This window comes from Meleagris gallopavo, chromosome 13, assembly GCF_905368555.1.
Source record: "Meleagris gallopavo chromosome 13, MGAL_WU_HG_1.1, whole genome shotgun sequence".
NCBI classification, from domain to species: Eukaryota; Metazoa; Chordata; class Aves; order Galliformes; family Phasianidae; genus Meleagris; species Meleagris gallopavo.
Genome location: NC_139416.1, coordinates 18,255,002 through 18,277,581, shown reverse-complemented (window position 1 = coordinate 18,277,581; position 22,580 = coordinate 18,255,002). Strand labels below are relative to the sequence as shown.

Genomic DNA, 22,580 nt, shown 5'->3' with positions numbered 1-22,580 from the left:
CCATCAGTCTCAAAAAATTCACTTTCCTTCGGGTCGGATGCAGGGAACACGAGGCAGGCACAGCCCTGCTCCCTGCCCCAGGAGCACGCGAGCACAGGAGCACCCACAGGTGCTGCGTGGTGTCATGTGGGCACCGCCACAAGTCCTGCAGGGCCCTGCCCCACCGCCTGCCCCACCACAGGGCTCTCCAGGGGCTTGAATCCCAGGTTATCCAGCGGGATCCCAAAGGACGTCAGCTTTGCCTCCAATGTCTGCAGCATGTCATTGTGTGCCTGGAAGAAAAATACTCCATGCTCTGGGCTGCCATCCCAAAACCCAGCCCAGCCCCTCTCTGCCAAGGCACAGGCACGGTGCAGACTCCTGAATAGTGGGGGCCCCTCAACAGACCTTGTTTCATAGGGAAATCGGGGAATGGGGAAAACTGCAGCCTGGGCCAGTATTCCAGGGCACAAAACAGAGCAGCCAGCACCTGCTCAAGGCCTGGAGGGAAGCCTTCTGCTCTTCCTTCTGCCCCCCCAGCCCCAGGAACACAGCATAACCTAAGCCCCTTCCTCACCTTGCAGGCTCGGGCCAGCTGGAACTGCAGGTCCTCAATAGTGGCATTCTTGGAATTGAGCACATCCTGCAAGCGGGGACAGCTGTGTTAGACTTGATTTGCTGGCACCAAGGGCACATCAGCCTGGGGCCATGCTGCAGGCCAGAGCATGTGGCACAGCACACTGAGCACTTGCACTGGGACATGGCCGGGCAGACAGTCACCACCCTGGAGCCAGCGCTGCCAGGGATAGCCAGCCCCAGGCAGAGGCAAGGCACAGAGACCTCCCAAACCATGAGCAGGAATGCCAGCAGAGCTTCACCATCAGCAATACCTGCCTCGCTGCAAGGGGGGGCGGATGGCAGCACCTGCTCCTGCAGCACCTCCCTGCCACCACAGCACCGGGGGAATTACAGGGAGAGTCTCCCCAAGATGACGCCGGTGACCGGAGGCAGCTGAGCAAAGGAATTCAGGGACCCCAGCAGCTGTGGGAGAGCGCGACGCCTCGACGCCTTCCCAGGAATGTGTTTCCTAGTCTGCTGCTGTGGCACCTGCTTGTAGGTGACAAATCCACTGTCTTGTCACACAGACTGAAAGCCTAGGGCTGTTGCTGTGTTCATCACTAGAGCTCCCTGTCAAGGGGGATTCCATGAGCATCGCTGTCACCCACCACTGAGGGGACCAGGAATAGAGCAGTACAAGCAGGAGAACACAAGAGAAGCAGCAGCCAAACCAAGCAGGGAACCCGCATCCCTTTTGTCTGAAGCCAGAGTGAAGCAAATGCTGCTTCTCCAGTTACTGCTGTTGCATACTCTAGGAATGCGGGTCTTTAAGCCGCCACATCGTGCCAACGCTCCCTGCATATGTATTTTTAGCATGCCAGACATTGCAGAGCCGCTGGGAACCTGTCTGTGCTGCCTCTGCAGCCAGCAAGGCCAGGAGAGAGGAGTGGCTGAGGTTCACCAGCGGTGGCTCCCTGCACACACAGTGCCCAGGGTCGCTGAGACGGGCCCTTCACGCAGCCCGCTGCTCGGCAGCACATCCAAATGCCACATGCCACCTGTCAGCACAGAGACCTGAGCAGTGCTGCCTGGGGCCATTCTCCTTGAAACAGACTCCACCTGAGCCAGAGATCAGTGCCAAACGCCCACACGTCCCACTCTCGAGGGAGAGCCGGAGCGCCCTGCGGCACCGCGCAGTCATGGGTGTGCTGGGAACGACTGCCACAACAGTCACAGCCCAGCCTTCCACATGGTTCAGCCAACAGCAGAGCAGACTGAGGTGCTTTCTGCAGTGTTCTGAGGCTGGGGACTGGCCATACAGGCAGGTATGCAACAGTGCAGAGAAGACAGGGACTGTTTCCTGCCACACAGCCAGGCTCTGCCCTTATGCTGCCCATGCACGCTCACACCTCTAAGGTCTGCGTTTGCCTCAGAGCAACCATCAGAGCAGCCTCTGCCCTTCAAGAGGAGGAAAGGACAGCTTCCACAGGGCCCTGCAGCAGTGCACAGTACCTCCAGCTTGTGTGAGACCAAGGAAAGGGCGCCTGGCTCGAGGTTGGAGGCTGCAAAGACTTCGCTGAGCTCCACCTCCTTTTTCTCCAGGACATTGAGGAGTCCTTTCAGCTTGCGTTCCAGGAGCAAGTTCTTGAACCCAGTCTTCTGCTGCACTTCATTAATGGCTTTGGTGAACTTCTGGTAGAGCTCATCTCGCTCTGCCTGCACCTGCTCCAAAACACAGCACAGCTTCACACCATCCTTGGGACCCTTTAGGATACCTCAGCTTGCTGCAAGCCTCCCCCCGCCCTTCCTGAGCTCCTGAAGGGAGCAAATAGGCCTTCACTGTCATCACACAGCAGCAGAGACATTGTGTTTCGCTCAGCCTGGCCCTGACTCCAAGCTCCTCTTTGCTGCCACAAGGCACTATTTTGGACCACAGAGGGGCCCCACCATGCAAGGGTCTCTCCTCCTCTCCCTGCAGCTGGCAGGAGTCCCTGGCTTACAGCTAGTTAATAAGTGTCCTAATTAGAATCTCTCTTCCAAAGCCTATTTCTGACTGCACTGAATATGTTGCTGCCTTAATGATGGATTGTTAACGAGGCCTCAGATCAGTGTTCATATTCCTGGGGATTTCTACGAATTGCAAATGAGCTCTGTTCTGCCTCAGTAAATTTATCTGGGTTAGCTGTAAGGGAGAGGCTCAGTCTGGGAGAACTCAGTCAACATAATATTCCTTGAAGAGGCTGCACGACAAGCAAGAAAGTGACATCCACATGCTAGCAGAACCAGGGAAAGACTGTCCCCATATTTCTCCCTGCTGTAGCAGGAACCTCTCTACACAGCTCCACTCCTGACCCAGTGCCACAGCCTCCCACCAGCAGGCCAGGAGGGAACCATCAGCACACGCATGATTGCTCAGTGAAAGTACAAGGCTGAGCCTGTCTGCTGAGCACGGGAGACGCCAAAACTGTGATAAGCTTTGTTGGAAGCAGCAGCTAATGCGCCACTCTGGATTAGAGATTTGGAAAGTTTTCAGCTAGGCACAGCACAGGCAGCCTCTGCTAAGTCCTGGTGCCTAAACCTCTACAAGGGGACAGGGTCTGGAGAGAGAAACAGGATGGCCAAACCCACCTGCAGTTCTCACCTTACTGAACCGCTGCTCCAGCACTTCATGTTCCCACTGAAGGTCTTTAAGTTCCTTCTGGGTGACTTTCAGATGAGCTTTTGTGTTCTGCAAGTAGGAAGCAACAGTTACAAGAGCATGGAGGTCTCTGGGAGATGGGTGTTCTGTGTTCTGACAAATGGAAGAGCAACCAGCAGAAGACATGGGGTTAAGAGAACACAAGCCATAGCCACACCAACACCTTTCCCTCTCTGCAGCAGGGTCTGCTCTTCTTTCTTGCTGCCAGAGCCCTGGAGTCCCATCTGAGATCCTACACACACCCAACTAAGCTGAAAGGACTCAAGGGCATTTGCTCAGCAGTCTTACCGAAGAACTCTCAGCTGAGCAGCAGAGGTCACTGCTGAGCAATGCCGGGAAACAGCCACGGTGAATCAGGGAAGATTACAAAAGGGCTCAGCAGAGCTGGCAGCTCACCATCAGAACCTCCTTGTCCTTATTGTAGTGGGCCAACTTCTTCTGCAGCTCAAACACCTGCTCCTGGGCCTGCTGCAGGGGTTCCTTCAGTTGCTTGTTCTGGAGCAGGACATCTGCCTTCTCCTTTTCCAACTGAGTCTCTCTCTTCTTCATCTCCTCCATCTGTTCCTGTTCTTGGGAACACAATTGCTAGCTTCTAGAGGCAGGGTCTGCCCAGCTTCTCACAGCTTCCCAGATCAGGACACCCTCCCAGTGCTGGCCCAGCAAGCCACAAAATCTCCCTATGCACAAGAACTTTGCTCGTGTAATGGTGTACAACTCCCAGGAAAACAGTAATGCCAGGACTTCCACCAGGGAACTGGCCAGATCTGGGGCAAGTTACTGGACCAGTTCCCTGGTGACACTTCACAACAGGGCTGCAGCAGCAGGGTCAGAGAGCAGGCAGGCAGTACCTTCAGCAAACTGATGAGTGCCAGGTTTTGGAAGGTGACGTCGTCGTGGTAGTTCTTGAAGTCATGGAAGGCTTTCTCGTGATTCTTCATCAGCTCACTGATCTGGCTGTTTTTCCTCTCCTCGACTTCATGGATCTCAGTCTTTCGGCGCAAGTCAAGCTCATCCCGCAGTGCTTGCATCTTCTTGTTGTACTTGGCCTCCATCTCTGGGGAAGTGCACAGGGGGCTGAGTGAGACCCTCCCACAGAACCTACGCCTCTGCACCTGGGTTCTGTTAGCAAGCAGCAGCCCAACACGTGCCACTGCAGCATTGCTTGAGGACAAGATGCTCATTAACAGCCCCACAGCAGCTGCCACCAGCACACGGAGCAGTTATGTTGGGACCATGGAGAGCAGAGCCCTGAAATAGCATCCTGGAAACAGGGCATGGAAACTCTCCAAGGCAGCCCGTGAGAACCTGATGCGTCCCTAGAGGAGGGCACTGGAGCCAGGATTTAGATCTGCAAGGACTCCTCCAGCCACCCAGCCAGCTGTGCTCAGCAGTACGGGCTGGCAGCAGCGAGAGCCCTGCCTCCACCCAGCAGCTCACACAACAGACGCCTGTCCAGGCTCCATTTTCACAGCACATTCAAGCCAGACTGAGAGTTCAGCATGGACACCACTGTTAGCCATGCAGCCCAGCAGCTGTGAGCACAGAGAGCAAGAATCGGGGGGGAAAGTGACCTCTTTCTGCTCCAGAAAGGCTAACAGCACAGAGGAGCTCCAAGGAGACTTCCTTAGCGCACAGACACAGGGGCTTCGAGCACATTCTGACCTTTCACTTGTCTCTCGAAGTCATTGCATAGCTGTGTGATCTCCTCCTCTTGTTTCTGTTGGGGAAAAGTTTCGTGTTAGAGGCAGACAACTCAATCCTGAGCTGACTGCATCACTACACAGTGCAGGCTAGGGGCAGTCATTCTCCAGTTTCCGATGCCCACACAGGCCATGCCCAGCCACACAGCTGGAGTCCAGCAGTCAGGTGCTGTCCCACCCAGCAGATAAAACCTATGGTCAGCCACATCCCATGGGAGCCTTTCCTGCTTCCTGGGAAAGGCTGCCACCACAGCATCAACCTATTATCTAAGCCAACAGTGGTGTATTAGGTTCTCCAGCTGTCCTCGTGGCTTTGAGCCATGAGGCTGACTCCTTCCTGCAGGAGAATTTTCACAGGACTTGCCCCAGGAACCCATCCTCCCTGTTCCTGTGCTCTTTCCAGTAGATCTGACACTGATATCTGTGGGAAACCCCACTCCCCCCTCACCAAGACACCGGAGGATGCAGTCTCCTGCTCACACACCATGGACCCACCACTTTCCTCTGCAGCAAAGGCACTTTGCACACAGATCCAGTCCCTGCTGCCCTGCCAGACACCTACCAGGCGCAGGTTTTTCACCACCACCTCGTTGGCCAGCTCTTGCTCCTTCAGGTCCACTTTCAAGGAACGCATTTCTTTGCGCAGCTCTGTCTCCTGAGCCCAGTGATCCTTCTGGGCCCGTTTCATGGACAAGGTACCCTCTGCTTTCAGCTCAGTAAGGTTTTCCTGATGTTCATACAACAAGTGCTTCACCTTCTGCTTGTAAACCTGAAAACAAACCAGAGAACAGGTGAGAGGCATCAGCAGGAGCCAGCAGGAAAACATCCAAAGTCTGGATATGAACTGAGACACTTCTGACTTGTATCCAGCCCAGCTACTCCCCCTCTGTCTCCTTCTCTCATCTCCTCAGACCTGCTGACTCTCTCCCAGAGCACGAGGAAAGGAAAACGGCCATACATCTCACCCCCTCACCTTGATCTCCACTTGATGCCGCTCCTCTGCCTCCTCCATCTCCCTGTCCTTGTTACGCAGCTCTGCTTTCTTCTCCTCCAGCTGCTGTCGGGTGATCTCCCAGAAGGTGTGAATCTTGTCACGCTCCAGCTGGAAGTAGTTGCGCTCTTCCCGTTCCCGGTCCAGCTCCTTCCGGAGACGTGTAATGTGCTCCTGCAGCTGCAAAGCAAAGAAGAAAAGAGAAGTAGGGGGAGAAGGGGCACAGCTCCCTTGAAAAGACCCAGAGATATCAATTGTGAGCTCTGCTGCAAACCTGGAGGACGCAGTAGCCTATATTGAGATAGAAAAGGGAGAACAGAAGGAGGGAAGTGCTCAGGATTTGACGAATGGCCCCCGAAAAAGACAAAATCTCTTCCTATCATAAGCAGACAGGGCGCATCCATCTCACATTCTCAGATGCTAAATAACACTGAGACATGCAAGATCTTATCTGCAGAGCAAGGTCCCCCAGAACAGTGCCATCTTCTCCTGTGTTTGTAGGACATCCAGGGCAGCAGGTCCATGTTGCGCAGCTATGGCCTCTGCCTGTCCTCGCTGTCCGTGGGGGAGCCTCCCACCCCCAAAGCAGCACGATTTGGGATATGCTGAGAATTCAGCAGGCTGCAAAGCACAGAGCTGTAGACTGAGAGATCAGAGGATTGAACTTCAGCACAATAGCCTGCAGAGAAGAGGCTGCTCGTACCAGAAAGTTAAAGGAACTCTAATTACAGGAGGGAACAGCCAGATGGAAGCAGAAATTGCAGGGAGAAAAATGGATTCTAATAGAATTGGTCAGCTTACTTCCTACAGGAAAACACCACAAAACATAAAGCACTTATCAAATAATATTCTCACCAGAACATTTCCACAATTAGAAGGAGATCAGCACAAGAGAACAGGATTATGTGATGAGGGGAAATGAATGAGGGGACAAGGCAGGAGAGCAGAGTGCCACAGGACAGCAGAAGCAAGGGCAGGATGAGGTGCCTGCTCCGTCCAGGAAAAGCTGAGCAGCCTTTGTGGGGCCACACACCCAGCCCTGATGTCAGCAATGAAATGAACACCGTCTGCTGTCCCCCAGATCCCACTGCCACCTGTCATCCCTGGGGCCTCGGCCAGGCACCACGGTGCAAGGGAAGCACTCACCTGCTCCTTGCTCATCTCTGCCAGGGACACGGCATCCACCACTGCTGGGGCTTTGCCCCCTTTCCCCTTTTTTCCAGCTTGCTTTTTGGGTGCCTGCAAAAAGAGAAGAAAACACGTGAGTTGTGAGCACTCGAGTGGAAGCTGTGCTGCACAGTGCCCGCAGCCCGGCTGCACAGCATACCTGCTGCCATGGCGGGGTGAAACGGGTGCTGCGTTCTGCCCAGGACCGGGATCAGAACCGGGACCAGGACCGGGACCAGGACCGGGACTCCCCCAAGGCACACCCCACGGGGAGAAGGCCCAGGCACAGCACAACCAACGCTTCCCTCAGCACCGAGCCACAGGTCGGTGGGTGGGGCATCGCTCCCACTACCCCACCCAGGCCAGCTCCGGTTCCCAGAGCTCCCACGCCCGGCTCTGAGCCCCCCGGCCGCCAGACTGAAGGCTGAAGCCCCCGCGGCCCCTCACCATGGCGGCGACGGCAGCTGCGTGGTCTCCCAGGCAACGCTCGGGCAGATCTCGCGAGAGTTGCGCGGGAGCGGACACGCCCCCTAGCAACGCGGGGCCCGGCCTTAGCAACGGGCGGCGGGGCCCGCTCCAGCCCGGCCTTCCCGCGAGCCCGGCCCGCCGCCACCCGGGATCCCGGGCCGGTCCGCAGCCCCGCAGCCCCGCTCCGTCACGTCTCGGCCCGTGCTGTCCCGCTTACCCCCACCGGGGGCTCTCGAGGGGCCGCAGCGCAGCGGGCCGTGCCCCCGGCCCCCAGTGCCCTCTGCGTCCCGCGGCCCCGATGCGCCCCCAAGGGCCGCTCTGCACCCCCGGACCTGCGGGCCTCCCCGCACCCCGGCACTCAACCGCACCCCCGGCTCTACCCACGCCACGGCCCCCTGCGCATCCCCGGAGCCTCCCGCCCCGCTGAGCCCCCCCGAGGCCCACCCGGCTCCGGCCTCCGCCCCCGGCCCGCCCCCGGCCCCACCCCCGCCGCGGCGGGCAGGAGCGTTCGGGCTGCGGGCTGGCACCGGGCCCGCCCCGCCCCGCCCAGCACCGGCACCGGCACCGGCACCGGCACCGGCACCGGCACCGGCCCCGGCCCCGGCCCCGGCCCGGCACATGGAGGCTCCGGGAGCGGGCGGTACCGCAGGTGAGCGGGGATGGGATGGGTCGGAGTGGGGTGAGGGGAGCCCGTCACCGCGATATCGTGCCGGGCAGGGCACGGGGGAATTTCGTGGGAGGGGGGGTAGGTGTGCAAGGGGTGTGTGTGTGTGTGTGTGTGCAGGGGGTGTGTCCGAGGGGGGGTGCATACGTGCAAAACGGGAGCATGAAGGTGGCTGTGAGGTGGGGACGTGGAGCTGGGCACATCTCACCCTCCTGTCCTTTCTGTATCCCCCCCCACTCCGCTGAGCGGTTCAGCCGGGGTAGGAGGGCTGAGATGTGCCCCAGGGAGTGAGAGATATGGGGCTGCCACCTGCCTGCAGGCAGCGGTGTGACGCTTGGGGACACTGGCGGCGGCCGTAATGCTGCACCCAGGGGTTCATAGCGTCGCGGTGGTGTTCGAGTGGCATCGTGCGTCTCCTGCACACGCCCATCCCTCCCGCGTGTGCCCTGCGCGCGGCTGTGCCACCGCCGTGCTGTCAGTCCCGGCCATGCCCTCCCACCTCACTAGGTCTTTGAGGTGGGTTGGGGACCCTGGTGGGGTGACCGGAGCCCCCCGTTGGGGTGACCGGCGCCCGCTGCTGTCTCACTCTGCGGTTGACGTGAGTCAGCAGCGCACTGAGCCCTGATGCTGGCCCTGCTCCTCGCCAGGAGACAGCCGGTGAGCCCGAGCGGAGCGGCACGGAGACGACATGCAGACGGGGGCCAGAGGGGATTGCTGCGGCAGGGACCAGCGCCCCGGTGGGTGGGGGCTCCGCCGGAGAGAGCGGGGACGGGATGATGGCGGGGGAAGGACGTGCTCTGGATGGTGGTTACCCACCCTGGGGATGAGGTTGGGGAAGGGAACGTGCATGGCTCTTCCTGGCCAAAGAGCAGGGTAGGGATCTGGTTTCCCAGATGGAGGGTAGGTGGTGATAGTGATGGGTGTCCTGTCCTACCTTGCAGGGCTGGGACATGGTGTTGCATGGGCATTGTGCTTCTTACTTGTCAAATACCATTGTAATTTCCCTTTCCCTCTGCTGATTCCTTTGAGCAGCGGGATTTCTGTCCCCTGCCCACCAGTGTCAGCTGCCTGGGGGAAAGAGGCGATGCCCTGTTCCCTGTAAGCCTGTCCGCATACCATCTCACCCACCATCTCACCTGGTGGCAGGGCCCAGTAGTGTGTAGCTGGGTTCAGCTACCAAGTGGACCGGGAGCCACTTGGTGCTCGTGCTGCCCGGTGCTGGTGCTGTCCCCCCCCATACACAGGGTCTCTTGGCCCTGCTCGGTGCCAGCTCAGCCCCGGCCGTCCCTGAAGAGGGGCTTCCCAGGCACAGATCGTGCTGCCTCTGCCCAGCCCCGCCAGCTCTTCCCAGGAGACAAAACGCCCCTTGTCTGGGCTCCGGCCTCTGAACAGGCTGTGCTTTTGTCTCGCCGACACAAAGGGGCTGTGAGGGGCGGGGGGCTGCCGGCTGCGGGGAATGGGGCTGATGGGGCCCGTGGCAGCTGCCCCAGGAAGCATCGCCTGTCCAGCAGGGGGCACAGGGCTGGGGAGCTGCTGCCCCCTCCACCAGAGGGGCACCCAGAGTGGTGGCATCAGGGCCACAGAAGGGAGCTGCCTTTGCTGCCCCAGCCCTGCACCTACACAGCTGGTGCCGGTTCTGCAGAGCTGGGCAAAGAGGCACTGGCCCCAGAGCGAACAGCAGGGACCCCCATCCCTGGGACAGCTGAGGAGATCACCGGTGCCCCCACGGAGGAACAGGGTGGCATCCCCATTCCCACTGCCAGCCTGCTGCAGGTCACCGAACGGAGACGTGAGTGCAGCCCCTGCACACCCACTGCCTTCCCCTGTGTCCCCTCTTGCCCCTGTGGTCCCTGCCTGGCCCCTGCCCACCCCAAGCCAGTTATTGTCATCCTCCCCCACCAACCCCTTGTCCCTCCCTGGATCACTACCAAGCCCTCTCAGATCCCACGGGGCCCCCACCTCAGCACCAGGGGCCCTGTCTGGCAGCTGCCCACCCGCAGTCCCATTTCTCACAGAGCCACTGAGCAGCGTGTCCTCGCTGGAGGTGCACTTTGACCTGCTGGACCTCACGGAGCTGACCGACATGTCGGACCAGGAGCTGGCTGAGGTCTTCGCTGATTCTGATGAGGAGAACGTGGCCAGCGAGTCGCCTAGTGGTGAGTGAATGTCTGCCTGCACCCCACTCCACCACCGTGGCCAGGAGGCACAGGCTGAGCTGACTTTCCCCATAGGGCTGCACCCACAGGCTATGCCACGGGCAGGGTACCTGCGCTCCCCCTCCTGGACCCGTGCACGCGAGCATGGCCGGGAGAAGAAGCACCTCAGCGACTCAGAGCTGCAACCAGGCACCCTGGACACCTTCCTGGCAGTGGAGCAGCCTCAGCAGGAGTAGGAGCTGTCCCGGCTGGTGGGGACAGATATAGGGACACGCAGAGATGTGTGCTTTGCCTTGTCCCCAGCTCTTTTGACCACGTTCCCCACTCCCTGCCACAGGAAAAGCCGTGCAGGACAAAGGACTTGCTATGGGACAAGTTGCGTGACTGGGCGCTGCGGGGTGGCAGCTTCAGACCGTGGGTACCAAGCAGTGCCACAGCTGGTGGCTCAGTGGGGAGGAGGAACTGGCCCACTCGGCCCTGTAGCACAATGGGGGCTGCACTGCCCGGCCCCCACCTCCTTTCCACCACGGTCCCAGCGTGGCAGGACCAGGAGCTGTGCAGTGTCTGCACTGTACCACCCACCGCCATGTAGCAGTTGTGTGTACTGGTAAAACCAACCAACCCATGGCCACTGCTCTGCCCTGTGTCCATTGCTGCAGGGAAGGGGGGATGCAACCCCTATATGGGGTGGTGGCTGCCAGGAGCAACAGGTTACAGGGAGGGGGGACGTGGGGAGCCTCTGCAGGAGCAGAACTGAGCATAGGGAAAGGTAGGAGGAGGGATGCGGGGGAGCTGGCACTGGGGCAGAGCCAGACCTCATCCGTGAGGGCCCATCCCATTGCTTCCACAGTGCCCACCAAAGCTCCCTCAACCCTGCCCCCCTCTTCCAGGAGAAGCCCCAGGGCAAAATTGTGACTGCGGCGCTGTGCAAAGAGGCGACGCAGCTGCGACAGACCGGGCAAGTGTTGCAGGAGTGGTGTTGGGGGACAGCATGTGCAGTAGGGGCTCCCGCGAGCAGCAATGAGCAATTGCAAAAGCAGAGGCAGTGGTGTGCCCCACCCCTGACGTAGTGTCACACACCAGCACTGCCCTTAAATCCCCCCTCAGCCCCGACCTTCAGTGTTCTAATGTGTCCTGTAATGCAGGGGAGGAAGAAAAGATGCTTCCCCCCAGAACAGCAGCATCCAACCAGGTAGTGTTCACCCAGAGCACTGGCTGCACGTGGTGGCTGCCGGCAGCCCCACCAGGGTGGGACCCCCCGGTTCTCCCCCAGACGCCATGCCCAGCCCTTTGGGAGCACGTGGAAACCTCAGCCCCATCCAGGCACCCTCGCCCTTCCTGGAAGAGCCCGTTCCTCCGGCTCTGCCAGCATGCTCGCCCACGCAATGTGGCTGCAGGTGGCAAAGTGCAGGACCCCCGCCCAGCACAAGTCCTGGCCCCACGTGAGTGGCAGAACTGAAGTTTGCAGGGCAGCCTCCGTGGCCATCTGTCCATCGTGGGGCCCCGGTGGCCGTGAAGATGGGCCCTTGCTTAGGGCTCTGCCTCAGCCACAGAGTCCTGGAAGAGGGACTGCTTGCGCAGGCTCAGCCGGGCGCACTTGGGGCACGTGGTGGAGTTGTCGTAGTAGCAGTCCCTGTGGGGAAGGGATGCTCTGGGGAATGCTAGGAAGCACAAAGGTCCTGGAACCACCCGTCCCTCCCCTCTGCAGCACCCAAAGCGATGCAGGTGGCTCCAGACGAGGCACCCACCATACCTGTGGAAGACGGCGGAGCAGTCAGTGCACACTGAGGTGTGGCTGTCAAAGGGGAAAAGCACATCGCCCTCCTTGCAAAGCTCACACACAAAGCCTTTTGCCTGGCAACGCTGGGGTGAGAAAAAACAGATGAGCCCCTGGTACCTGGGTGCTGACAAGGACCTCCAGGTCTTCGCCAGTGCCCTCCTTATGGCCCAAGTCCAGATCTCAGCCCTGGTTGCCCTGCAGCACTGCCCCACTCACCTCACAGTCCAGCTTGATGTGCTTGGCGAAGAGGGTGTGGATCTCAGTTAGGGAGCAGCTCAGGCGCCCAGCCTCGATGTCAATGAGGTCCTGCAGCGAGTACATCTCGTCGTTCTCTACAAAGTGCTGTCGGTCCTGCAGCTGCATGGGCAGGCAGATGTCACTGCTGTGCCCACAGACCCAGGGCCTCACCCCTGCCCGCCACTGGGCCTGACCTGCAGCAGCAGCCGTGCCTCCATTGCCTCCTTGCAGGTGATAAAGTATGGCTTCATGAGCAGGATGTCCTGGCGCAGCTTCTGTGGGGGCACCGGGGGCCGGGGATGAGATGGGAGTGGGGAGAGAGACAGAGAGAAGGTGGTGGCAGGGTCAGGATGGAGACAGGGACGGGGATGAGACAGGTGTTGTGTGGGAATGGGACAGGATAAGGGTGGGCATTGGGTAAGGACAGTGCCAGGACAAGGCTGGGTCAGTCTCAGCCCTGTAGTTTAGGCAGCCTCCCAGCTTATCCTTAATGTTGCCACTACCCCACATCACCCTCCCACCAGCCTTGGGCCCCACCCATGGCCACACCACGCTCACCCGGATCTCCACCAGCTCTTCCACGTAGTTGAAGAGCAGAGGGTTGATCTCCCGCAGCTTCAGCACAGGCCGCGACACCATCAGCGCCAGGTACCGCATGCTGCAGCGGGACACCTGCACATACACCGCTGTCACACTGTGTGCAGGGCCAGCGGGGCCTTGCAGGGCACAGCTTGAGCCCTCTACCCCTGGCCCAATGGACCTGGCTCTGAGAGACCCCATAGCCAGAAGCACAGCCTTGCAAGCGTCTTCCAGCCAGCGACACAGTCCCTAGGGACCCCTGCCTGCGGACACAGCCTCCCAAGTGATCCCCGAGACCCCTGTGACCCCCACCAGCACCGCAGGCACCTTGCGGGGCTCGAAGTCCCAGTTGTGGATGGCGCGGGCGGGGACGACAGCCAGGTCATTCCAGTGACAGCTGCTGCAGTAGTAGAGGCCGGTGTAGTCGCACTGTCGGGCCTCACTGGGCACCCCCCCTGTAGTGAGGCACACATCGGTACCGGCACCCGCGCTGGCACCATCACCCCAAAAACATCCCCCAGCCCCAGCCTCCAGCTTCCCCCAGCCCCATGCACCTCCCAGATTCCCCCCCCAGCCACAGCCCTTGGTGCCTTACTGAGGGCGATGGGGGCCCGGCACTCGGCACAGCGGTAGTCCTGGCTGTCCAGCCCGCTCTCAGGGCAGATGCTGAGCTGGTACTCGGCCTGGTGGCTCACCTTGGACCTGACGCAGGGCTTGGTGACCAGGGGCAGGCACTTGCTGTGGCACCGATAGTAGCACCCTGTGGGCAGGTGGTTGTCAGCTCAGGGCTGCGGGGGGACTGCGAGGGGGGTGTCAGTGCCCCCAACCCACCTGTACAGGTATACCAGGTCTGGATGAGGCCCCAGATGATGGTGCTGCACTTGTCACACATCTGCTTGACGCTCTTGCTCTTCTCCTTATAGAAGCGGTGCTCCAGCACCACGCGGATGTTGGGTTCCTCTTCATCAGGGTCCTATAGGAGGGGGGAGGGGTCAACACAGCCCTCTGGTGCCCTCTGGACCCTCAGAGTCCTCTCAGGACCCTCACCTCCCTCCCAAGAAATTCAGAGCCCCATTCCTTCAGGGTCTTCCCCTGAAACATCAGAACAACTCCAGGACCCTCAGATCCCTTCCCTAGGAGCCTTGTCCCTATCCTCCTGCACCCTCAGCTCCCTGTCCCCAAAACTCCCCTCCCAACTCTCACAGTCCCCTCCATGACCTTCAGAGTTCTCCCTGGATGCTCAGATCCACACTGTTGGACTCTCATCCTCCAACCCAGGACCCCCAGCCTCTCCAGGCCCTCCCTCAGACCCTCTTCAGTACCCTCAGGGTCCTGACCTTCAGAACCGCTCCCTGGACCCTCGGTACCCTTCCCCATGACTTATCCCTCTCTACAACACCCCCCCAGCATCCTTAGGGCTCCCCGCAGGTCCTTCAGAGCCCTTCCCAAGGACACTCATCCCACCCAGGACCCCCGCAGGACCTTCAGAGCCCCCTCGTGACCCTCGGCGTTCACCCCACCTTCAGAGCCGCCCCGGGACGCCCGCAGCCCCACCTGCAGCTCCTGCAGTTTGAGGCGGAGGTGGATGAGCCGCACCACCGCGTCCTTCTGCCGCTCCGAGTGTTCGGGCAGCGCCAGGATGGCGCGGCGGCACTCCTCGATGGCGCGGCGCAGCTGCTGCACGTCGGGCGCCAGGATCAGACCCTGCGGCGGGGGCGACCGGCAGGAGAACGGAGGGAGAACGGGAGGAAGATGAACCGCAGCCCCCGGCGCCGCCGCTACCCCCGGCCCTACCGCCCCCACTCACCACGGGCCGAGAGAAGTGGTCCTCCGCCAGGCCCAGGTCCATGGGCCGCTCCGAGCTCTCCCCGTCCCCCTGGCCCGGTTCGTGCCGCCGGGCCGCATCCAGCGGGGGAGCACCGGGAGGCAGCGGATCGTCTTCGCCCGCCCCGCCGCCGCCGCCGCCACCGGGAGGCTCCGGGCCCTTGTTGAAGGGGTTGAGGTGCGCCTGCCGGAACCGCGCCAGCCTCTCGTCGTACGCCATCGCCCTGCGGGACGCGGCACCGGCACCCCGCGGCACCGCCCGCACCGGCACCGGCACCGGCGGGCGGGGACAGCGCCGAGCCACGCCCACTGCTCGGCCCGCCTCTCCCTCTAGCGCCCCCTGGCGGCCGGCGGAGCGCTCAGCGCTGGGTGGGGCTGCGGACGGCCTCGGGTCCCATCGATCCCGCGCCCCCCCCCCTCGCAGCCCATTGTCTGTGCAGCACCGCGGTCCTGCAGCTCCCGCCGCACGCCCAGAAGGATGGGGGCCTCACCAGCCCCAAAAAGAGACTAGGGGAACCGCTTTAGCACCAAAGAAGGAGCAGGGAAGCTCCCATAGAAAGAGTGGGAACCCCGTATTGCTCAGGCTCTGCGTGTTGAGGTGTCCCTGGCTCCCTTAGAGCCTAACATGGCCCTGCGTGGTCCGGGGACACTGCAGGGCCCGTGCGAAGTGCTTGGGGCAGGAGACAGAGCCCACGTGGGAGGGGACACGGCACAGCCTGGGGGGCTTTGCAGCAGTGCATGGGGTGGCACTCAGCGTTACGTGAGCAGAATTTGGGCATGGCCCCAGTGAGATCTCGTGGTCCCCAGTTTCCCTTCCATTATGGGTTTAAAAGGGAATATTACACCCTCCTCCCACTGCCCCCTCACTCCCCCTCCCCGCATGAGCCCCTCCCCCCAACCCCATCATACCAAAAACCAGAGTCAGGAGTAACTGGACAGCCATAAATTTATTGAGTATTCAAAAAAAAAAAAAAAAAAAATGAGACACAAACAGTAAAAAATGAAAAAAAGGGGAAAAGGGGAGGCCATAGGGAGGGGGCACAGGACGGGTGAGCTAACATGGGGCTGAGGGGAGCAGACACCAAGGGGCGAGGCCAGGGCCCTCCCAAAGCAGCGAGTGCAGGGCCATCACTTGGCGCCCTGCGCCTCCGACTCCTCCTCATCATCCTCGTACATCTCGCCCTCCTCCTCGGCCGTGGCATCCTGGTACTGCTGGTACTCTGACACCAGGTCGTTCATGTTGCTCTCTGCCTCGGTGAACTCCATCTCGTCCATTCCCTCCCCTGTGTACCAATGCAGGAAGGCCTTGCGGCGGAACATGGCGGTGAACTGCTCCGAGATGCGCTTGAAGAGCTCCTGGATGGCCGTGCTGTTGCCAATGAAGGTGGAGGACATCTTGAGGCCGCGGGGCGGGATGTCACACACTGCAACTTTGACGTTGTTGGGGATCCACTCCACGAAGTAAGAGCTATTCTTGCTTTGGATGGCCAGCATCTGCTCATCCACCTCCTTCATGGACATACGGCCACGGAAAACAGTGGCCACGGTGAGGTAGCGGCCGTGGCGTGGGTCACAGGCAGCCATCATGTTCTTGGCATCGAACATCTGCTGGGTGAGCTCGGGGACGGTGAGGGCACGGTACTGCTGGCTGCCACGTGCTGTTAGCGGGGCGAAGCCAGGCATGAAGAAGTGAAGGCGTGGAAAGGGCACCATATTGACAGCCAGCTTGCGCAGGTCAGCATTGAGCTGCCCAGGGAAGCGCAGCGAGGTGGTGACGCCGCTCATGGTGGCCGAGACGAGGTGGTTGAGGTCTCCATAGGTGGGGGTGGCCAACTTGAGTGTGCGGAAGCAGATGTCGTACAGTGCCTCATTGTCGATGCAGTAGGTCTCATCCGTGTTCTCCACCAGTTGATGGATGGAGAGCGTGGCGTTGTAGGGTTCCACCACCGTATCCGACACCTTGGGGGATGGCACCACACTGAAAGTGTTCATGATGCGGTCGGGGTACTCCTCACGCACCTTGCTGATCAGCAGTGTGCCCATGCCCGAGCCCGTGCCCCCACCCAGGGAGTGGGTCAGCTGGAAGCCCTGCAGACAGTCGCAGTTCTCACACTCCTTCCGCACCACGTCCAGCACCGAGTCCACCAGCTCGGCCCCCTCCGTGTAGTGCCCCTTGGCCCAGTTGTTGCCAGCCCCGCTCTGACCTGGGGATGGGGAGACACAAAGGGTGCGTTGGGCGGAGGGCATGGTGTCAGGATTTGGGGTTGGGTTGGGGCCGCGAGGATGCGCCTGCAGGCAGCCCCAGGGGCGTCCCCTCCCGGTGTGGGGTGCGGCCACCTACCGAAAATGAAGTTGTCGGGGCGGAAAAGGTGCCCGAAGGCACCTGAGCGCACGCTGTCCATCGTGCCTGGCTCCAGATCCACCAGGATGGCGCGAGGCACATACTTGTGAGCTGCAGAGAGACCGCATGGTGTGCCAGAGGGAACAGCCACCACCCAACCCACCCACCAGCACAGGGAAGGGTGCACATCTGTGCCCCAAAACACAGGGACCCCTGAGGCAGGGTCCTTTCACTGTGTCCTCTCCTCCTCTAAACAAAGGAGTTCCCATTGGGTTCAACGGCAGTTTCCATTTCCCCCTTCCCATCCCCCAAACTACAGAGTCCCATGAGGTTGGTCCATCCATTTCATGTCCCCCCCATCCCCCTCAAAAAAAAAAAACACAACCAAAAAAACCCACAAACAACCAAAATCACACCCCTACTGAGCCTCATGGGCTCTATACACGTACCACAGAGCTCAGTGCACCGTTTCCCTCCCTTTTGTCCCTACAGCAAAGGATCCCCATGAGGCTGGGTGCATTCCCCCCCGCTCTCAAAACCATCGGTTCCCATGGGACTGAGGGCAGGCGTCTGTCTCAGCGTGGACCGTGACCGCGGGAGGGAGTGTGGGGACATGAGGTGGGGGGGGTCCGTGCGGAGGGGGTTGTGCCACTTACAGGAGGCCTCATTGTAATAAACGCTGATTCGCTCCAGCTGCAGGTCCGAGTCACCCACGTAGTTGCCGCTGGGGTCTATGCCATGCTCATCGCTGATCACCTCCCAAAACTGAGGGGGGAGGGGAGGGGGATGAGAAGGGGAAAGGGAGGGGGCACGGGGTCAGCGTCTCCGGGTGTCCCCCCCGCCATACCCCTGCGCCAGTAAAGCTGCAACCCAACGTCGGGATAAGAGAAGGGGGGGTTGGGGAGGAGGCAGCCGCACCCGGATTCCCCCCCCCCACCCCAGGCTGGGTGTGAATCCCGCACCGGGCGGGGGGGGCACAGCGGGTCCCGCATCCCGGGGGGGCGCAGCCCCGCCCCGCAGCCGCAGCTCCGTCCGCAGGGCGGGCGCTGTCCGCGGTGCTGAAGGGCGGCGGCGGGGCCGGAACCCGCGGGCGGCGGCGGCGGACAAAGGAGCGGGGCGGGGCTCTTTGTCCTCCCGGTGCGGCGGGGACGGAGGCGACGCGAGGAATGGGGGGGGGTCTTCGTCCGCCCCGCCGTTACCTTGGCGCCGATCTGGTTGCCGCACTGCCCCGCTTGGATGTGGACGATCTCCCTCATGGTGCGGCCGGACCGGAGCGGGTCTGGAGCGGAGCGGCACCGAGAGCGGAGCGGCACCGGGAGCGCGGGGGGCGGTTCCGCCGCCGCCGCCGCCTTTATAGCCGCCCCGCGCCGCACCGGGCCGGGCGCTGACGTCACCGTCGCTCCGCCGCCAATCAGCGGCCGCCGCCGCAGCGCTGCAACTGCCCCTGCGGCACCGGCGCCGCCGCCGCCCCGCCCGACCCCGCCCGGCCCGACCCGACCCGGCCCGGTCCGATTTGCTCCTGCCGGGTTCGACCCCGCTGCACTGCGCGGCCCCGGCAGCGGCCAGAGCCGACCCGGCGGCACCGCGCTGCCGGAGCATCCCCGGGGACACGGGCACGGCGAGAGGGACACAGAGAGGGGAGGGGGACACGAGGTGGGGGAGGGGTGTCTGCAGCCATTGTGGGGGAGGGGAGGGGACCCGCCCACTCGGACACGCGTGGGGGACTCCGCATCGGGGCGCGGGTGCGGGCACGGGGATGGGGTGTCCCCCGGACCCGGCCGAGCGTCGCATAGGGTGGGATCACGGTCTGCTTCGTGTCCCGGGGAAAAAGGGGCCAACGCCCACCGGGGGCTGTGCGTGGGGGGGCTGTACCGGGGGCGGGTGCGGTGTCCCGGAGCCCCGCGGACCGCAGCGTGCGCTGCCGTAGAACAAAGGCGATGGCGTTCGGAGCCGCCTTTGTCCCGCGGTGGTCGCGCTCCGCAGCCCCCACCCTCCGGTGCAACCTCTCGGGGGCCGCCGGATTCCCCCATGGCTGTGGTGCCGGAACCGGTGCTTGCATTGCTGCTGTCGGGCAGCGATCTGTCCGCGGGTGAACGTGGGGCACGGGCTGGTGGGAAGCGCCCAGGTGCTGGTGCTCGGGGCTGCCCCACACCCAGTGCCCACGGCCATGCGCGGTGCCAGGCACACATCACTGCAAAAAGGCTTTATTTGGGAGCGCGAGGTCGGGCAGCCCAACGCCAGCTGTATTGGGCCACCCAGGGGACACCCCACAGTGTGTCCATCTGTCCATCCACCCGTCTGTCCATCCGTCCATCCATCCATCCACCCATCCTCCTGTCTGTGCCGCTGCCTACCAGGAGCACAGCACCACCTCCCGCAGCGTCCGCCGGAGCTCCTGGCTCCGGAAGGCATAGATCAAGGGATCGATCACTGAATTGCAGATGATGAGGATGAGGAAGAGGTTGAAATAGCTGAAGAAGCAGGTACAGAAAGGGTTGGTGGGGCAGGTGACAATGAGGATGAGGTGGAAGAAGAAGGGCCCCCAGCAGATGAAGAAGACTCCCAGCAGGATGGTGAGCGTGACGGCTCCCTTCAGGCTGCTGGTGCGGTAGATGGTGGGCTGCTTCTGCTGGCTGGAGATGTTGCGCACATGATGGCGAGCCAGCGCGAACATGTGAATGTAAAGCACCAGCATGAGGACCAGCATGAAGAGGAAGAAGCCGATGAGGCAGAGCAGGATGGCGTTGTTGCGGTAGTAGGTGATGAAGACGGTGCTGGAGACGGTGCTGGCCAGCCAGACGCTGGCCATGGTGACCACAGCGCGCTGCAGCGTCATGATGCTGTGGTAGCGCAGTGCGTAGAAGATGGTGATGTAGCGGTCCACAGCGATGACCCCCAGGAAGGAGAGGGAGGACACGACGGAGCTGCAGATGAGCATGTCGATGACGTTGTCCATGTGGCGGACGATGCTGGCACGGATTACCAGCACACCGTGCTCCATCAGCAGCATGAAGAGCGTCTCGGCCAGGTTGCTGACGCTCACCAGCATGTCGGAGACGGCCAGGCAGCAGATGAAGTAGTACATGGGAGAATGCAGATTCCTGTTCTTCAGGATGGCGGCCACCACCAGCAGGTTCTCCACCAGGCTCACCAGCCCCAGTGTCAGGAAGAGCTCATTGGGGATGTCCAGTCCCTGGCACCAGGCGCCGCCGGCCCCAGCTGTGGCGTTGCTCTGGTTGCCCTCACTGGCGTTCCAGGGTTCGCGCAGCAGACGCAGGGGGGCCAGAGTCGACATGGCCCCGGCCTCAGCCCCAGGGACCCCCTGGCTGGGGGCCGTGGCCCTGAGCACAACTGCAGCGCACGCAAAGTCCCTGTGCTCACAATCAGCCCCACCAGTGCTCACACAGCGCCCGACCACGAGGCAGAAGGGATGTGGGCACCTCTGTGCCCCGGGCACAAGGATGAGGAAGGGATCCCCCACCCGGGAGCCCACTGGGCAGCAGCGCAGAGACTCCGCTGTCTCAACTGCCCTCCCCACGAGCACTGCCTGGCGTATCCAGAGCTCAGCGGTGGTGATGGGGAAGAAAGGGCCCTTTCTCTGTCCTAATTTAAAGCTGGCTCCCTCGGCTCCTCCTCCTGAGAAGGGTGGGCACGCACATGACGGCCTGTGCCCGGGTAGCTGGGGGCTGAGCCATGCTGGGGCACTGTGCACACCGTGCTGGGGTCTCTGTGCGCCCTGGGGTCCTGCATGCCCCAGGACTGGGCATGCCATCTGGGGGCCATGCAACTCAGCAGGGTTTCCCTGATCCCTTTGGGAACCGGGTGCGCTGGAGGACTGTGCACACTGGGGATCCCACACACACCATGGGGTTTTGCGTGCCCTGGGGACCCCACAACAAGGGCAGTGTGAAGGGCAGAGCCCATATGCGGCTGTGGCCGCGGCCACAGCCACGTTCCCTCAAGTGTCCCCGGGAGGGTGCCGTGCTGTGGGCTGCGATGAACCCCCTGGGGATTGTCAAAGAAGCAATTGAGTGCAGTCCCGTGTTGTGGCCATTCGCAGTCTCTCTCAGCACAGTGCCCCTGGGAGCTTGGGCGGGCTGGGGATGCAGGACCCATCTGACCATCATGTGCCTTCATCTCACGATTGATGCCTGGAGCTGCTCAGCCACCAAAGAGCCATTCAGGGCTCCATCCACTGCCTGTTTCCACCGGATGCTTGCATCCCATTCTCGTGGGGGCCGGGGCCTCCCCAGGGCTCAGAGTTGCCCCTGGCCCCGTGTGGATGAAGGCAGCCGTGTGCAGGATGGGTGCTCTGTGCCAGGCATGGCTTTACACCCCACAAACAAGAGCGGCACGCAGAGTTGAGGCCAGAGCACACATCTCCGCTGCCACGCTGGGAGCAGCGAGGCTGTGGTTGGAAGTTGCAGCATGGGGAGGTCCTCAAATGTGCAAGCACAATACCTGGCCCTGATCTCCAGCATAGCTCATAGGGCCATGTGCCCACAGCCAAATGCTGGCGGCATAGCCCAGCTGGATGGATCAGCCCTGCTCGGCGCCATCCACTTGGGCAGACGGCGTCCCCAGAGCCTCTCGTTCCCCCCAGGCAGGACCAGCCCAGGCTGATGGGGAAACGTGAGCAGGAGGAATCCAGCCTAGCAGACATCAGCTTCCCCACCCGGCTCAGTGGTACACGTGGTGAATTTCAGCTTTATCAGCAGGGGTTTGGGGAGCAGAGCTGCAAAACGTCGGGTCTGCAGATCCCAACAGTGTGAGCGTGGACGGGTCTTGGCTCCTGCATGGATGCGGGAGGGCAGAATGGAGCCAGCCCCAGCTGGGGAGCTCAGCTGCGGCACCGGGGGGAGTGGTTGTTCCGGGCAGCGCAGCCTGGCTCAGCATTAGAGCCTCATACACCGTTACACAGCAGAAATGGAAAAGCTTTGTGAGCAGCAGCGATGAGCTAAGGGCTTTATTGCAGCTGACCTCATTCTGGGCGCTGCACCACATTGCTCCCTGTTTGAAGGTGGCAAAACAAGGGAAGGGAGAGGAAAGCAAAAAGAGGGGAGGGGTATCCTTTCTGTTTCAAGCACCATCAGAGGCTACAGCACAACTCGAGCTACTCCCACCCACCAGCCAGACAGCAACAGAGCTGCTCCGTGCAGCCCGGTCCATCCCTGCCCCCAGGGAGCAGCCCCCGCACTGACCAGCAGGGAGGAGGAAAGGAGCCTTCAGCCCACGGAGGCACAAAGGACAGGAGGAGCACAAGGAAGAGATCTCCAACGATTAAGCACAGGACAGGGCTCAGGAGAGCAGCTGGGGGAATCAGGCAACGAATGCATCTGCAGGGGGCCAGAAGGGACCTAAGCTGCCGAGGGACAGCTGCTGTAATTAGCTCTCTCATTTTAAGACAGTGCTCAGCCCCTGCTGCAGCCTCCCCTGGC

General features: G+C 61.6%; 5 protein-coding genes across 11 annotated transcripts; 1 reads left to right on the top strand and 4 right to left on the bottom strand.

Moving 5' to 3' along the window:
- Positions 1–3: 3 nt before the first annotated feature.
- DRC4 (dynein regulatory complex subunit 4) lies at positions 4–7,672 on the bottom strand. Of its 2 annotated transcripts, none has more exons than XM_085234977.1 (11): positions 7,541–7,672; positions 7,073–7,165; positions 5,909–6,106; positions 5,498–5,704; positions 4,898–4,952; positions 4,084–4,289; positions 3,632–3,799; positions 3,179–3,265; positions 2,050–2,259; positions 557–622; positions 4–272 (listed from the first exon to the last, which is right to left on the bottom strand). In XM_085234977.1, the coding sequence occupies exons 1-11, from the start codon at positions 7,541–7,543 to the stop codon at positions 123–125; spliced, it is 1,443 nt and encodes a 480-aa protein (XP_085091103.1). In that variant the 5' UTR covers positions 7,544–7,672; the 3' UTR covers positions 4–122. The 2 variants fall into 2 exon arrangements, with proteins under 2 accessions (XP_085091103.1, XP_010716467.1); XM_010718165.4 differs by lacking the exon at positions 7,541–7,672 and adding an exon at positions 7,254–7,534.
- Positions 7,673–7,996: 324 nt separating this feature from the next.
- Positions 7,997–11,012, top strand: DBNDD1 (dysbindin domain containing 1). Of its 6 annotated transcripts, none has more exons than XM_085234989.1 (6): positions 7,997–8,210; positions 8,873–8,962; positions 9,868–10,014; positions 10,241–10,381; positions 10,457–10,613; positions 10,719–11,012. In XM_085234989.1, the coding sequence occupies exons 2-6, from the start codon at positions 8,914–8,916 to the stop codon at positions 10,990–10,992; spliced, it is 768 nt and encodes a 255-aa protein (XP_085091115.1). In that variant the 5' UTR covers positions 7,997–8,210; positions 8,873–8,913; the 3' UTR covers positions 10,993–11,012. The 6 variants fall into 6 exon arrangements, with proteins under 6 accessions (XP_085091115.1, XP_085091113.1, XP_085091114.1 ...); XM_085234987.1 differs by having other exon boundaries at positions 9,850–10,014; XM_085234988.1 differs by having other exon boundaries at positions 8,833–8,962; positions 9,850–10,014.
- Positions 11,013–11,326: 314 nt separating this feature from the next.
- DEF8 (differentially expressed in FDCP 8 homolog) lies at positions 11,327–15,124 on the bottom strand. The gene is made up of 10 exons (XM_085234979.1): positions 14,785–15,124; positions 14,532–14,681; positions 13,809–13,950; positions 13,573–13,737; positions 13,305–13,432; positions 12,957–13,070; positions 12,593–12,673; positions 12,378–12,518; positions 12,135–12,244; positions 11,327–12,014 (listed from the first exon to the last, which is right to left on the bottom strand). Exons 1-10 carry the CDS (start codon positions 15,019–15,021, stop codon positions 11,912–11,914), a joined length of 1,371 nt encoding a protein of 456 aa, XP_085091105.1. The 5' UTR covers positions 15,022–15,124; the 3' UTR covers positions 11,327–11,911.
- Positions 15,125–15,729: 605 nt separating this feature from the next.
- On the bottom strand, positions 15,730–18,495 carry TUBB3 (tubulin beta 3 class III). Its single transcript, XM_085234980.1, has 4 exons — positions 18,342–18,495; positions 17,799–17,907; positions 17,143–17,253; positions 15,730–17,005 (listed from the first exon to the last, which is right to left on the bottom strand). Exons 1-4 carry the CDS (start codon positions 18,396–18,398, stop codon positions 15,930–15,932), a joined length of 1,353 nt encoding a protein of 450 aa, XP_085091106.1. The 5' UTR covers positions 18,399–18,495; the 3' UTR covers positions 15,730–15,929.
- An 835-nt stretch (positions 18,496–19,330) lies between these two features.
- Positions 19,331–22,466, bottom strand: MC1R (melanocortin 1 receptor). The gene has a single exon (XM_010718169.4). It carries the CDS (start codon positions 20,912–20,914, stop codon positions 19,493–19,495), a length of 1,422 nt encoding a protein of 473 aa, XP_010716471.2. The 5' UTR covers positions 20,915–22,466; the 3' UTR covers positions 19,331–19,492.
- Between the last annotated feature and the right edge of the window lie 114 nt (positions 22,467–22,580).